The 16,878-nt window shown below is 40.6% G+C and overlaps 1 protein-coding gene across 9 annotated transcripts in view; it reads right to left on the bottom strand.

The window, feature by feature from the left end:
* Window positions 1-4,855: 4,855 nt before the first annotated feature.
* LOC122229688 (LIM domain containing preferred translocation partner in lipoma) overlaps window positions 4,856-16,878 on the bottom strand; it is a 680,467-nt gene continuing 668,444 nt past the window's right edge. For all 9 annotated transcript variants that reach the window (XM_042955071.1, XM_042955069.1, XM_042955072.1 and 6 more), the window contains 3 exons: window positions 13,973-14,151; window positions 8,186-8,306; window positions 4,856-5,076 (listed from right to left, as the gene is read on the bottom strand). In XM_042955071.1, the coding sequence (XP_042811005.1) occupies window positions 4,948-5,076; window positions 8,186-8,306; window positions 13,973-14,151 (429 nt within the window). In that variant the 3' untranslated portion in view covers window positions 4,856-4,947. The remainder of the gene's footprint in view (window positions 5,077-8,185; window positions 8,307-13,972; window positions 14,152-16,878) is intronic.

Raw genomic sequence — 16,878 nt, forward strand, 5'->3', positions numbered from 1 at the left:
GGGCAGTCATAAATGAATTTGCCAAGAACTCTATGATCTGAGTCCCTGATGAAAACTCATTCAAATAAAACTGAAAGACTCTATTATCTCATCTCACTTTATGAATAAACACAATCTGGAAAATACAGCCTTTTAAAGGAAGGATTTATGGATGCCATGCATATTTGACGGTAGCCTTCTTCCCTTAATATGATCCTAATTCTGTAAAGATCAGAATGCACTAATAGAATTTACTTATGGAAATTCCAAGCACAATAACATTAGTGGGTAGGATGAAAAGAAGGAAAGAATGTAAGAAAGAAATGCAGGAAGAAAAAAAGGAGGGAGAAGAGGAGGTAAAGAGGGAAAGAGGAAGAATTCTCACCAAACCATGGAGGTTTAATCAGGTAATATTTTCAAGGTTTGAAATAATATGCATTAAGCTGTGCAGACAGCAGTCTCTTGAGAAAAGCTTCGTTCTCGTTATCTGTCATGAAAATAACGACCTGAAATGTCCACCGTGGTCCCATATTAATGACTCAGGACTCAAATTGTTTTCAACTTGTTCTGGCCACTATTAACTTAAAACAACAGACAAACCAAAACGCTATGATCATTACTAAAAGTGGATAGGCTGAATGGGTGGCAAAGGCTCAAACTGAAGTCGATCTTCACTATCTGACTAAAACCAGAGTTAAGACCAAACATACTCCCTAACAACGTTCCAAACATCACCTTCTGGCATACACGTGTTTTAATTTAGGAATCCGTAAGGTACTTCCAAGAGACAGGGAGAAAAGAAATGCTATGAGAAGACCTTAAGATAAAGAGTTCACACTTCTCTGGATTTTGTGTTCCATTTTTGATGAGTGTATCTTGGAAACTTGGGACATTATTATTTATGTTACGGCCTCTCCAGTGGAATATTCATAGTAGTGTAGTGAGGCTTTAACCAGAAGGCACACATACATGCTGCTCTCTGATTGTCTTCCATGAAAGTGCACCAAGAGAGCGGTCTCAGGAAAGGGACTTCAGGCACATTTTGCAGAGGTATATCTTTTTCAGCCTACTGATTTCCTACAGATGGCTAAAGCAGGGTATGGAACATGCTGTCATATTTCATTCATAACACACATGTACTGTAGCTCTAGGGAACAGATGGACAATCACTTGTTTAAACTACAAATGTGAAATACTAAGGTAGAATGGCAATATTTCTAGAAATGTATATGAGAAAAAGAAGCCTTTCCAAGCCAAGAGGAATGGTGAGAGGCTGTGAGGTTACATCAGTGTTTCCCTGATCTCCCTAGCAGCTGCCATAATTTCCCCGACACCCTTCAAAACTTGATAATGGAGGGATCAGGGGGCAGCCGACACAGATTTGACAAGAGAAGCCCAAACCATATCAAATAGAAATAACACTGTTATTCCTGGCTGGTTCACATTAATAGGATTTTTTACTAACTAGGAAAACTGTTCTAGGTTGAGTTTTCAGAGCCCTGTCTTTAGTCTATAAACCCTCTAGGATAGCCCCATTGTAAAAGTGCTCTCTTTCTTCCTCTGAACCCAAATAAAAATAGTTGGCTAAACATAGAGTTTTATACTCTTTAAACATCACCATAAACATCTCTGCAGAATCTTTCGTGGTGAGTAAACAATGACAGTGTTGATAACTCTGCTGCATTAGCCAACAGACAGCCAATAAAGTAATTTTGATCAGAGAAGGTGCCCCTACAAAAGCCATTTGCCAATGACAGGAAAAAGAACTTGCATCTTTGAGCTGCAGAGATGTCCAGCATCTCAAAGCCTTAATGCCTCATGTTGGGACACATGACTTTGTTTTGAGTTTTAAATGCAATTTTGCTTGCAAATGAGACTCCACATGGAGTCCGTATGAGCTAGGGATCCAGACAGTGAAGATACCTGATTTTGAAATGGTGTGCAGAGCCCGTGACATAGTGGGTTTCCCTCCCCCCTTCCATGTCTCTCATTATACGGAATTACCAAGTATTTGTGTTCTTGACCATTGTTTAAAGCCAGTATATTTTAACAAACTTTCTCTTAGAAACTCTAATTTTTCTATTATTTATGAATTTAAATAACAATCAAGACGATATATCAAAAGACAAAAGAATTATAATTGTTAAGGTAGTATGATCTTTCTATCTCTGTTATAGGCAAAATTTCACGTAACTAGAACAGTAAAGAGTGATTTGGCATTGTTTAAACCAAATGATTAATAGAAAAGACAAGAAAGCAATAGAAATCATATAATTAAGAAATCCTGGAATAAAATATGTAGGATCCTTTCCTTAATATACCTTGTGAAAGAAAAGAAATCTAAATCTAAATATTTCTGCATATGTATGTGTGCACATTCATTATTATAAAAGTATAATAGGTCTATATTAAAAAGAGATTTACTTTAAAACTCTTTGGTAAAGATACTCTGAGGTTATGTGATAAAAATGTACTATAAAGATTGAAAGCAAGCAGTATTCTGGCAATGCCACAGTGATGGGTCTGTGACAGCATTTTCTTATAACTCTCTCTCTTTTTAAAATGTTTTGGCTTGTAAACATTTAGTTACATAAGGACTTAAATGTAGCAAACAAGTAGAATGTTATTGCATCTTTATAGCATAAATATTTCATAAATTTTCCTCTTTTGGCAAAATTTATAATAATATGACTGCACTTCAAGAGATAACATCCATCTCTCAATAAATTGGGCTTTTGGCCTAAACACAATTTCCCCCAAGTATTTCATAGACAACAAATTGCTGGAACAATTCAAGCAGATTGTATTCTCTCTCCAACTGCCCAACAGTCAGTGCTCTTTGAGATCATCAGCATGGTCTGATCTTGAACTTGGAAGACAGAAATTCAGAGATACAGTCACTATTGTATCCTAAAATTCACATGCTGCCCAAAATGAATCCCATTGTATTTCACATTAAGAAACATATAAAAGACCAATGACAAGAGTAGCAAAGTAAGGAAAGGACAAAGTTTTCTGGGAAAACCTTGGAAAGCCATAACGTCGGCAGTTCTAACACAAAACTATTGGGTGAGCAAGGCAAATGAGCCACAAATTAACTCAGATGAAGCTAAGGACTAAAGGCTTAAGAATTTCTTATTGAAAACAAGAAAATCAAACCAGCTTTACAATTATTTCTATTGAAGTAAAATAAATGTAATTGGAATTCCTGAGGCATGGGTTATAATTTAAAACATGCACAAATAATTTTTCATTTATGTTCTGAGGGTTAAAAATTAAAATAAAAGTCAGACTAGAAAATTGACTTTATCACTTTATAATCAGGAGAAAGCTATTTGTGGAATCAGGGACGGGTGCACAAGGGAATGGATCTGTATCTGTTATATTTTATTTCTTAAGCTGGTGTCACGTATACAGGGATTCATTATATTATTATTTATTCTTTTGTGTATATTTAAAGTACTTCATAATTTAAAAGTATATACTTGTGGAAGATTTGAAGAAACGTTTAGGAAATCTCAATCCAAAATACTTGACTAGTTTACAAATGGCAACCTGCCATTATTAAGATGGGCATCTCTCTTTAAAAGAAACGAGTTAGAACCCAGAAGAATGGTTCTGCAGTTGGCAAGCAAGCATTTCAATGCCCAGTAAGAGTTTGAATAAAGATTCCAGGCAGAGACTTTGCATATTTTTAGCTCAGAAAGGCAATTTTTTTTTCAGCGATTGTCTGAAAGTGTGGTGTAAATGTCACATCGATGATATGAAAATGTCTCCTGCAATATGTAATTGGATTTATAGCAGGATTACAAGAGTAATGAAACTGTGGTTTCACAATCTTTTCAAGCTTTCCTGTCTTTTTAAAAGTAAACTAAACAAACTACACGATTTTATTATGTGTGCTCTGATTTGCAGTTGTCAGGCAAAAAGGACCTGGGCCTGGGGGAAAAAAAGGAAGAATATGAACAGTTCTTTATAAGCAATATTCCTCCTGGAAAAACTCAACTTTGGTAGTTGTGTTTGGATATTATAAACAAACAAACAACACAGCAATATTTCTCAGATGAAAAGTGGGATGGTTTTGGAAGTGTTATGTTCTATAGAAAACAAAATTTGTCTGTATTATTATGTCTAGGTAGCATGGAAAAGGAAACTCTTAAGATAATATTGTGAGATAATTAATAATAGGCTTTTCAAACATACCCCCCCCAATTTTTTTTTCCCCAGCGTATCCCACCCGTAATTCCCTCAGAAAAAAACTGAAGTTTGGATCTCACCAATAACTGTTTTCAAATGAGCCCTGAGCACCAAAATCACTATAGACTTTGAATTTCCAATCCAATTTGGTTGCAAATTCAATAGGCGCTTGTTTTAAACTATGTCATTTACAGCTTAAATTCTTTGTTGCCTAACATATACATTGCACACTTTTACCCCCACCCCCCCAAGGGACATGACCGGTTTAGAGCAACAGAAAGATGTACTTTTCCAATACACACAGAAAGAATGGCTGTCCTTTATGATCACAGGCAATGTGGAAGTGATAGGATGAGACCTTCAAGCCTAAAAGCACCTGTGAGTTGGCAGACTCACCCAGGAAAAAACTGTGTGACAGCAAATACCACACTAAAAAAAGCCATTCAACCAGATGAAAAGTGAGACAAACATAGGGATTAAAAGTTACAGGAATGCAGAAGTGAATGGGATGGAGTATAATCCGTGCAAAAATGTGGAAGTCCTTGGGAACAAAGGCCCATCAAGGTCCTACATGATTAAATGTGAAATGTGTATTTGGTGAGAACTTAAAAAAAAAAATCTCATAATCTATGTGTTTCTAAAGAAAGGTTAATATTAGACGAAGAACAGAGACCATCCCACGGTTTGATTGCCTTTCCTGTATTTTTCCCATGTCTTTTCTTATCTTGTTTCTTGTGTTTCATTCTTCTCAGCGCCACCAACTAACTGAACTTAAAGGTCAGTGCTGGCCTTGGCCGTCAGCACCCTAATGCGGGCGGAGTTGCAGGTCTTGCAGAGGATGTGTCCATCCAGAGGGTAGCAGCCTTGGTTATCTCCTTCAGACAGGAGACCACCACAATCCTGGAAAGATAGATGGAAAGGATGTAAGTGAAAATGGCAACTGTGTACGTGAAGGCTAAATTCCTTAGCTTTCCATTCAAGGCCTCCCTCCATAATGTGGCCGTTTCCTGCCTTTCCTCTTCATACACCGCAGGCCCCCTCCAAGCCTTCCCTGGGATACAACATAATGTCTTGAATGAAACTGAACAAGAGATTGGGGACATAAAGACAAACAGTAAAATGACCCCCCTTCTCAGATTACCTAATAGGAAACGCGAGTCCCAGAAGAGAAGAATACCAGGGTCTGGGTGCCCAAGTAGTAGTTTTGTTCTCCTCTCCCAAGCAACAAAAACAGCAACAACAAGGACAAGAGAAAATAAAACAAGGGTAGATCCCCAACCACTGAGTCATCTTGACCTTTTAGCATTAGTCTAAGGATCTCTCAAAAGGAATACACAGGTGCAAGGACAGAACTCCTTGGCAGCTGGTGGGCAGAAGCCAAGCTGTAGAGTGCCTCCTTCCAAGCAGACGGGCCAGCAACAGTACTACTGTCCTCAGCACCTCTGCAGCTCCATTTGGGAAAGCGTTATACAAGAGTCAAATATTGGCCCTTACCTTTGGAGAAAATGGAAGTTTCTCTGAAAAGAAAAATACAATACTTCATCTGGTGGTGGGTGCCCTTGCTAACTTCAGTAGAAACTCTTCTAAAAGGCTAGAAGTGCCACATGCTCAGCTTTTGTTGTCCACTATGACAGCAAGGAGGTCACAGGGGCTCATGTCTACATTTGAATGCCAGTAAAATTTAAGTTTAGAAGGAGTATCGCCCACAACACAACATCAGCAGCAGCAGCAGCAATGGCAGCAGGAGGCAGGCTCCCCAGAGGGCTGGCTTTGCCAAAATGAGCAAGCGGATATTCCGCAGTTCTAGAGGCATTCCGGAAACTGAATAATGGAATTAAATGAACTCTTTGCATCTCAAAAAAGAAAGGACGTGTCATAAGTGACATGGCTGTAAGCATTTAATGAGCAGACATCTATGATCACCTGAAAACCCTGAAGAGCCTGAAGTCAACCACAGTGTTGGGACCATTCATGGTTCTTAGAACCAAAAGGGGCCATATGGGGCATCCAGTCCAACCTCCTCGTTTTTATAGATGGGGAAGTGAGAGCAGAGAGGGAAGTGATTGGTCCAGTGTCATGAAGCATCTGTGACAGGGCTAGAACTGTGGTTTGCCCTCTCCTTATTTACTGTTCCTCTCATTTTATAGTACTGTTTTAAAAATTCATAGGAACTGGAGGGTATTACGCTAAGTGAAATAAGTCAGTCAGAGAAAGACAGATATCATATGTTTTCACTCATGTGTGGAATTTGAGAAACTTACCAGAAGACCATGGGGGAAGGGAAGGGGAAAACATTGTTTCAAACAGAGAGGGAGGCAAACCGGTAAGAGACTCTTAAATACAGAGAACAAACTGAGAGTTGATGGGGGGAAGGGGGGGAGGGGGAAAATGGGTGATCAGCATTGAGGAGGCCACTTGTTGGCATGGGTGTTGTACGTAAGCGATGAATCACGGGAATCTACTCCCGAAATCAAGAGCACACTGTATACACTGTATGTTAGCTAACTTGACAATGTATTATATTAAACAAATAAATAAAGAAAAAATAAATAAATAAAAAAGTTTATAGGATTTCAAAGCAAACTTAATTTGTACCGCTGTCATTTAATCTGGAAGGAGAAAAGGCACACATTTCATGCAGCTCTTGGCACAAAAAACAAAACCATCAGAGGTCAAAGCCTATTTGTATGTATAGCAAGTGTGTGAGCAATGTTGAAGAGCTTTCCTTCTTTGAGCCTCAGTTTCTCCATCTGTGAAATGACTTCTAAGGGATCTATAAGCTCTTTCACACTTATGATTCAGGTCAGTTTTAAGGCTGGAGGTTGCTATTCCTCTGTAGTCATAAAATCTTGTGTAAAAGCTGGTAGTTTATTATCTTTTTCTTAATTATTATTATCTTTTCTTATGTCAAGGGAAGAGAGCTATATGGAACTTGGGCTCTAGGGCAAAACAAAGAACCCCACATAAATCAGGTGGTTAGCTACAGCTAAAGCAGTGAGTGTGGAATAAATGTAGTCCCAGAGAGCCAGAGACAGCCCCCCAGCCCTCCTGACCCCACCAGCCCCTTAGTCTTTGGAAGGTCACCTAGTGGGACTAGATGAACCAATGACGGGAGGGTGTGGCAATAGGCAGTTCATACTCTCCCCACAGAGAGAAGAGAGAGCTGCTAACTACTGCCCTCCAACCTGGATTACAGGCCTCTTGTATGTATTCCCACAGCACCTGTGCATACTTCCCCTGGAGCTCTTAGCAGCCGCCTGACCTCCTGTCTTATGTGCATAGTCAGTGCCTGCTAACTCAACCAGTCTCCATGACTTTGAGCATCAAGTTCCAACCCCTTGGAGAGGAGTGAGATCTTATCTTTCTCAATGGCTGAGAATGGATCTCCGTCCCATAGGAGTATCAGAGTCACAGTTAAAAACTCATTATAGGGGCGCCTGGGTGGTTCAGTCGGTTTAGCGTCCGACTTCAGCTTAGGTCATGAGCTCATGGTTTGTGAGTTCGAGCCCCATGTCAGGCTCTGTGCTAACAGCTCAGAGCCTGCAGCCTCCTTCAGATTCTGTGTCTCCTCCTCTCTCTGCCCAGCTCATGCTCTGTCTCTCTCTGTCTCTCAATAATAAAATAAACGTTAAAAAAATAAAAAAAAAACTCATTATAACGATGACAATAATAGTAACAAGCATACCATTTCCTACTAATTTAGCACTTTGTGGTTTATGATTCTTTAACATACAGTTTTGTATTTTAGTGGCACAGCCATATTTGGGGAGGTGAATAAGAATTTGAGCCCTTTTTACAGGTGGGAAAATTGAGAGTGAGAGGTAAAGTGACTTATCCAGCGTCACCAGGATTAAATGAAAGCGTAAGATCTAAAACCCAAGTCCTATGAACACAGGTACCAGGGGTTTTCCCCAGATTTAATAACTGCTGTATTTGTGAAAACCTATTTCCCTTGGGCCTTGCAGCACCTGCCATGCACTGACAGGGTGTGGGGGTGCTGACCACAGACCTCACACCGGTAGCAATGAACATGGAAATCGCGATCCAGAGCCACAATCCGGACAGTCTCCTCCTGGCCCGGGGCCGGCATGATAGGCTCTTTGCACACAGAACATCGGGGGGCAAATTTCCTGAAAATGGAGACAACAGTTCTGGTTAGACATTGAGCATAGACACTGAAAAACAGGTGAGACCTACAAGTGGAAAGATGAGGGGTAGGTCAAGAGTCAGGACATCTGCTCTGTCATCTTGCATGACCTTGAGCAAATCACGATCCTTTTCTGGGTCTGTTCCCTCGGCTGTAAAATAAGGGATTTAGACTCAGTGACTTTTGAGGTCCTTCTAGATCATGAAGTGAGATTTCGTGAGGCTGGGGAGTGAGTGTATACAATCCTTATGGATGAAGAGCATCTAGGAGCTATTGGTCACATGGTATGTGGCATAGAATTCACTTGTGCATAGACTGCAAACACAAATCCTGGGTTAGGGCAGGGTCCTGGCGGCCCTTACTATGTTTTCTTTTCCTTGACCTCATCTTTTTTGACTTTCACTTCTAGACCTTATATGTACTCCCCAGGCCCTCCACAAATATTCTGAGGTTGGTAGCTGTGTCATTCCCACTTATTAGAGCCTCTTTCTTTGATACTAAGTTCTAGGAATTAACACAAGAAACCTCGACCACATATCTTTTCAAAAGAGCAGAAGTTAGCGACCTTAAATACATCAAACTTGCTATGACCAAGCGTGTACTTCTGACATTTCGATTGTGTTAAACTCTTGTTTGAAAAGGAAAAAGTTAAAAAGCTGTCAAGTTCTTTATTCTTCAGAGGGTTTTAGCACTTCCAAAAGGTATGAACACTTATACATATAGAGACATATATGTGTGTTTTTGAGGTTAACTGTTAGTGAGGAATTTTAACATTTCTGAATCTCTTAACATTCCTGAATGTGACCGATGGCCCTAAAATTTTTTTCTCAGAGCAGATTAAGAGGCTGCAAATATAGGCTGTGCATTCAGCCCTGTCTCCTGGAAATTAGGGGTAGCATTTGGGAAGGTGTGAAATAAGACATGATCTGAAATGGCCACGGATAAAAGCTGGTAGAGGTAAAAAAAAAAAAAAAAAAAAAAAAAAAGGACAAACAGACTGAGCAATTCAGTTTTTTCATGGTAATGGTTTTAAGATTAATGATGTTAAAATTTATCTATTTGTAGTGAGACTTAAAAAGAAATAATGATAGTAATCTAATACTTTGCAGAGCACTTTATGGTTGTCAAAGCATTTTTACATACATTATACTCTATATGTACATATTAATTTTCTTGGCAGCAGCCAAAAGGCATCTGTATGGCTGCAATCTAAATAAATATGAATTAAGCAGCAGATCAATTGATTGCTCTGAAAGAAAAATTAAAAGGATCAGGGTACAACTGCAGCAGTAATCAGAGTTGTTATAATTGGCATTTTATGCAAGAAGTTTACACTCAGTGGTAAAAAAAAAAAAAAGAAAAAGGAAAAGGAAAAAAAGACTGCTTTGGACTACCTGATTATTTTTGCATCTGGGTCATCAGTAGTGAAATAAGCAGGCTTCTGGAATCCGCTGTAGAATTTCCTTTCCCCAAGCCCATCGGGACTGTAAATTCTGTGGGGTCAGAAGTCTATCTTTTCTATCATTGAACTGCGCGCCTGCCCCTATTTCCTCAAGTAGAATTACTTCTCTAAGATAAAATATCTTTCCCTGAATTTGCCTATTTTAGTAGTGATTATTTGCACATCTTCGGGGATCACTCTACTGTGAGCTTCCAGCTGGCAGGTTCTGCTCAGTCTCTGAATCTCCAGAAACAACTTCTGTGACCAGGGCAGACAGTAGAATTTCAGGCTACCACTCATAAAATGAAGTGTCTGCCATTTTGCTCTATAAAAAGATGTGACTTGGACCTTTATGTTGAATCTTAAAGTCCTTCCTCTTTGGAAAGGCATGAATTGTGTTCTCGCTGAGTAAGGATTCCTTCCTACCAATTGGCCTCATTTCCATGATGGGAAAAAACAAAGGGAAGACAGGAAGTGGTTTCACAGTCCCCACAGTGTTCCTTGGCTGGCATTTTAAAGACTGTTCTAAATCCCACGTGGTCTGTTTCAAAGCTCAGCTCACTCAGCAGATAATAATAATAATAATAATAATAATAATAATAAAAGTAAATTTGATAAAAAACACTTTTGATGGCTCAAATGGCTACCATATATTGTGTGCTTATTAAGTGCCAAGGCTTGTTAAGCGCTCTGCGCACTTGACCTCGTGTTTTTACTGACAACAAATTATGAAGAAATAGTTTTTATCATTTCTGCTTCATAGCCAAAGAAGCCAAGGCTCAGAGAAGGACAGTCTTAATCATCTTGTGTCCTGGCACATTTCTGGCAATCAACAAATGGATGCTGATTAAACAAATAAATGGATGAGTGTAATGTCTCTGATAAGAAAGCACAGATAGTGAAATAAAGCCTCAACACAATGAAAGGTCAGTTAAATAAACCTGCTTTTCAGAGCTCACTGTCCTGGCACTGGGAATACAGAAATAAACTAGGACTCCTAGAGCCAGACTGGTGAGGGAGTTCTATCTATTTCTGCATTTGTGCTATTAAGTGCGATATACATATCCTGCCATATTGCAAAAATGATTTAAGGTGGTAAGTGTAAAATTGTGTGTGTGTGTGTGTGTGTGTGTGTGTGTGTGTGTGTTCTTTATTACTAATCAGGCTGTGTATGTACTAGCTATAGCTGACTTACAAAACTCTGCAGAACACAGAGAGGAAGATATAAATTCAAACAGGGGTATAGGGGAGGGTTGAGGTCAGGGAAGTCTTCTCAGAGGAGGTGGTAATTGAGTTGGACCTTGAATGAAGGCCATTTAGGTGAAATGGGAAAGTGTGTGTGTGTGTGTGTGTGTGTGTGTGTGTGTGTGTTGAAGGTGAGGGTGGACACAGTCAGTTTGCCAGGGAACTGGTTTGAATAGTCATCTGAAATAGGAAGAGTTGCTACCTAATAGGATAGAGGACTTGGGTCAGCATTGACTGGAGGCGGTTATGCAGGGGATGGCCCATTGACAAGGCCTTACAAATAGTGTTTGGGAAGCTTGTTACTCAAAGTGCTGTCCAAGACGATCGGGGAGACTGTCAGAAATTTGGAATTGGGAGGTCCCACCTCAGACCTACTGAATTATAATTTGCAGTTTAACAAGATCCCTAGGTGACTTGTAAGCACATTAACATTTGGGCAGCACCAGTTTAGAAGACAGGATGCTAAGAAGGAGAGATCAATCTCTTCTCATGGGCCTTCCGTATCTCACTTCCACTCTCAGGCTGCTCGAGTTACAGCCAAGCAAATCTTCCTTGAATGTAGAGACGCCCTTCCCCACTTCACCCCTTCTTTATTTCCTGAGTGGTTCCTGCTGTCAGGAATTTCTGTTTCTCACTTAAAATACTTTTCAGATTCTGCTTCCAGAAGCCTACCCAGATCCCGGGGCCAAGTAATCTCGGACTCTGCCAGTTCAAGCCTTCGCCTGTGCCTGTCTCATCGTGTCTGGCCCCTTCTGCCTGATATCACACATACTCTGCACTTATTCCCTCCCCTCCTTCTGGCAAGCTCCTTGCTGACAGGGGTTTTTCTTGGTGTGTCTGTGCATTTTCTACTCAGGCAGCTTCTCTCCTTGTATCTCTCTCCTTTAGCACGGAGCACCCAGAGGGCTCTCTGCAGATGTGGCTCGACTGAATTGAAAGAGATTTTCTAAAAGCTTTCCTTCCTAAAAGACCAAGCCCAAGGCCCCCCAAAACCGTCTGCAAAAGAAGGCTGTTTCCCGCTCTGTACCCTCTCGTTTGCCTTGCAATGCCCACCCTGGGTGAGGCTTTTAGCTGCTTTGTGTTCTAGTACTTTCAAGGCTCAGAAACAGGGTTCTGTAAAATTTCTCTCTTATTTTTCTTTGGGAAATCATGAAAAGATCAAGCTTTCCCCCCTACATACCTGCCAATCATGCAAACAACATTATTTAAAAAAAATAATTTGTGTTTTAACATGCCATGGAATTAGTGGTGGAGGGGGAGAGATGGGGGCTGGAGATGGTTTTTGCCTTTTAGCTGCTCAAGTCTGCTTGTCTGGAGTGTTCAGACCCACACACTTATGTCACCAGTCCCAAGTCTCTAATTATGCTCCTCACTCTTAGAAATGAAAGATAAATGGCATAGATATAAACTTCCATTTGTCAGAATTGATTTCCTGTTTTAATTGGGGGGTGTAATAGATCCGTCTTTTCCAGCAACAGAAACATGTGTGCTCTGATTACATCTATCAGTCTTGGATTCAGGGAAGTCTAAGAAAGGAGGCACACAGTGACAGAAACACACTCCCCGTTGGTATCTTTTCACTTCCCTTAAATAGATGCAGGTTTTTTTCATGTGTAATTACAAGCTAAAAATATCAATAACGTGAAGTACAATTTATGCTGTGACTGCCCTTTCAAAGTGAGCCCTTACTTGTCTAATTCAGGTTCAGAATTCCTGCCTCTGGGGTTTTATAATTCATTCAGCCTCACGTCTTTTGGTGAGGTTTTCCCTTTCTTTGCTACTTGGAAAGTGCTAAGGAAATTCATTTTTTTAAAATAGGAGTCTCAAGGCCCCAAACTGCTTGTGGCAAGCTCCTCCTGGTTGTTGACAGTCAACAGAGCGGTGAAAAATAACCCACAAGACCGCACATCTGGAGGCCATAGAATGGAGACCCAAACTGGTGAGCCACATGAGCTTTATCTCCGTGAGAGCTTTGGACTGTCCTCAAAGACTCAGACTGCCCCGTAAGTAAGCCAGAAAGCTTCCGTGCCTCCCATTTACAAATCACTGCTATAGCTTTCATATGGTTACTATGTATTTGTAATGAATGTCATCAACAAATCAGCCAACTAACAAAGGGGCCAAATAAAAAGAAGGCAAAACAAAAAGCATACAATTTTCATGAACACCACAGCTATAACAGAGGAAAGGGGGCCCTGTGAATGACAGAACTGAAGGACATATTTTTCCAGGCCCATGAGTAAGTTCCCTTGACCTTGAGACTCTACTTTCTAATCCTCTTCATAAGACTGCACAAGACTGCACGCATTAATTTTATCGGAAAGCATCCTGAGGGGGAGAAGGCCTGGGTAGGGAAACAGGTTACGGGAAGATGTGACAGCTAATGGTATGACACGGACCCAAATACGTGCGAGGCCTATACTAGGAAGACAGACTTGATTGCTCTGTGTGCACGTCCGCCTCCCTGTGACCTCCTATTTGTAGACTGGCAAGACGTAGAGGTCAGCGCCAGAGAGAACTGTGGACTATTACACCTGGGGAGCTTTAAGACAGGCTCTGTTCTAATGACCAGACTGAAAAGCTCGGAGAAATTGAGCGGTTTGTCCACTGTCACACATCTTGTTCGTGTTGAGGCCAGGGAGGGCTACCCTGGTATCCTGCCTATTTCCAATGTACATACTCTGCAGCTGAGTCAACTTTCTCACAATCAGAGCCACACAAAGATGTGACGGATGAGCCCCAGGCAAGCCTTTGAGCAGAAACTGGGATGAAGGACCAGATGGATTAATGGATACCCGTTCCTGGATTAGAAGAGGGGATTAACAAACTCCATTTTTAAGGTCCCATCAAATCCTGAGATCCTACAGCTCTCTGAGAGAAGAATGTGTGGCCCAGACACCAGGCAGTAAGGACAGACTCTTGAGGGGACTGGCAGGCTCGAGGGGACAGAGTAGACTGCCTACTTGTGGAAGTCCTCAATGCAGTGAATGAGGCCACCAGCGTCCACGGTGAATGGGATCCCGTCAAGGCTGCGGTGGCACATGACACAGGTAAAGCAGTGAGGATGATAGGCCTTTCCGGTGGCTCGCAGGATCCGCTCCATGATGGGCTTGGAGCACACACTGCACTGTTCCAGGGTGTTCTGGGGAAGGAGAGATAAATACCAATGTTAAACTGGGACTTGAGGAGCTCCACGTATTTAATACCTTATGGCAAGACAAGCAGTGTTTGTTACAGACACAATTGGCTCATGTGCCTATCACAGTACTTGGGAGAAAGCAGAGTGCATACCTTTATTATAGAGACAAAGAAACACGTAAGGTACATCAGGGGTCTTTTCTTTTTTTTTTTTAATTTTTTTTTTTAACGTTTTTTATTTATTTTTGAGACAGAGAGAGACAGAGCATGAACGGGGGAGGAGCAAAGAGAGAGGGAGACACAGAATTGGAAGCAGGCTCCAGGCTCTGAGCCATCAGCCCAGAGCCCGACGCGGGGCTCGAACTCACGGACCGTGAGATCGTGACCTGAGCTGAAGTCGGCCGCTTAACCGACTGAGCCACCCAGTCGCCCCCATCAGGGGTCTTTTCTAAATTCACCCAGGTAGTAGGTGGCCAACCAAACATTTAGAACACATGTCTTCTGACTTCCATCCCTTTTCTACCACTATTGCAGGGTTGATGGCAAACATTTCTGTAAAGGCACGTACGGTAAATATTTCTGGTTTTGTCGCAGCAATTCAGTTCTGCTGTCACAGTGTGAAGGCAGTTGTAAATGCACAGGACTGTGTTCCAATAAAACTTTACTTACAAAAGTGGGCTGGATTTTGCTCACAGCTGTAGTTGTTTGACCCCCTGAACTGCATAACCAAGGTTTTCCACTGGAAGAACACCTCACTATTCTAAAACTTGATGAGTCTTCAAAAATCTGGGAGGGTCACTAAGGACCTTAAGATTTTAGGAGGGTCTGCCTGATGATGGAGACTCACAGAGCATGCCAGTTGTAGAACCCAAACAGGGCTCAGCATAATCCATGAGGCTTTTGATTATTTAAAGCTTTGATTCGAACACCACCTCCAAGTTTAGTGTTGTGCACCCTGGACAGAAAAGAAAGTCAACTTATCTGTCTTACAAAATATGCTGAGCTTTAAAAAATGAAACCCTCACCAAAAGGGATACCATATATTGATCAGGACTTGGAAAGATTGATAAAATTGGCTATTAACTTTCCATCCTTCCCTAGAATCCCATGCTGTCTACTAAACAACCTTGGTATATGCTATATTCCAAGTGAGATGTCTGGACTGATTCAGAGTTTACAATCTAGAATAAGCCTGGGATGGGGATCTTATTAGAAAGATGCAGAACTGGAAGGGATGTGGAAAGTAAGGAGTAATTTCCCTCTTACCATGAGAACCTTTAAATAGCTCTCACACAAGAAATGCCTATAGGTAGATAACTAGTGTGCTGATGTCTCAACCACAGCAACAGTCTCTGATTGGCTTTCTTGTTTGCATCTCTCCTTCTCTAACACTTCCCTGTTCCCTAAGTGACTTCCAGTTTCCTTTCCAACACACAGATGTGACCAACTAACTTTGCTTCTAGCAAAAACTTCTATAGCCCCACAATGTGATAAGAACTAATTCCTTACCTGACATTCAACCTCCCTTTCTAGGGTCAGATTCCCCTAATGTCTCAGATTGCTCATGCTGTTTCAAATTTATGAGAAACTTCCATAATTCTGTGCATTGGCTAATGCCTAGAATGAACTACAGTTTATCATCTTGAACTTTCAAGGTACAGGTCAGAAGGCAACTCTCCAGTAAAGCCTACCTTGATGCCTTCAGTTGGAATCGATTGCTTCTTTGTCTACCCTTCCTGAGCACTTACAGTGTTCACTGTATTAAAATTATTTGCACATTTGTCTATTTCTTCTATTAGACTAATCTCTTTAAGGGAAGCAACTATGTCTTTTTAAAAAAAGCTATTAAATTCTGGTGCAGTTAACATACAGCGTTGTATTAGTTTCGAGTGTGCAATATAGTGATTCAATAATTCTATACATCAGCCTGTGCTCATCTCAATAAATGTACTTTTAATCCCCGGCACCTGTTTCATCTATCCCCCCATTCACCTCCTCTCTGGTAACCATCGGTTTGTTCTCTGTAGTTAAGAGTCTGTTTCTTGGTTTGTCTCTCTCTCTCTTTTTTCCTTTTGTTCATTTGTTTTGTTTCTTAAGTTACACATATGAGTGAGATCAGATGATATGTCTTTCTATGACTGGCTTATTTTGCTTAACATTATACTCTCTACTTCTATCCACACTGTTACAAATAGCAAGATTTCATTCTTCTTTTATGGCTGAATAATATTACATATGTATCCCTCATCCATTCATCTGTTGACGGAAACAATTATGTTTCCATAATTTGGCTATCATAAATAACATCACAATAAACATATGGATGCAGGCATCCTTTCAAATTAGTGTTTTTACATTTTTTGAGCAAATACTCAGTGGTGTGATTCTTGGATACTAAGGTAGTTCTATTTTTAACTTTTTGAGCAACCTCCCTACTGTCTTCCATAGTGACTGCATTAGCTTACATTCCCACCAATAATGCACATGGGTCCCTTTTTCTCCACATCATTGCCTACACTTGTTTCTTGTGTTTTCAATTTTAGCCATTCTGACAGTTGTGAGGTGATATCTCATTGTAGTTTTGATTTGTATTTCCCTAATGATAAGTGATGTTAAGCATCTTTTCATGTATCTGTTGGCATCTGTATGTCTTCTTTGGAAAGAAGTCTGTTCATGTCTTTTGCCCATTTTTAATTAGATTATTATTATTATTGTGTGTGTGCATGTTGAA

Source organism: Panthera leo, chromosome C2 (assembly GCF_018350215.1).
Source record: "Panthera leo isolate Ple1 chromosome C2, P.leo_Ple1_pat1.1, whole genome shotgun sequence".
Taxonomy (NCBI): domain Eukaryota; kingdom Metazoa; phylum Chordata; class Mammalia; order Carnivora; family Felidae; genus Panthera; species Panthera leo.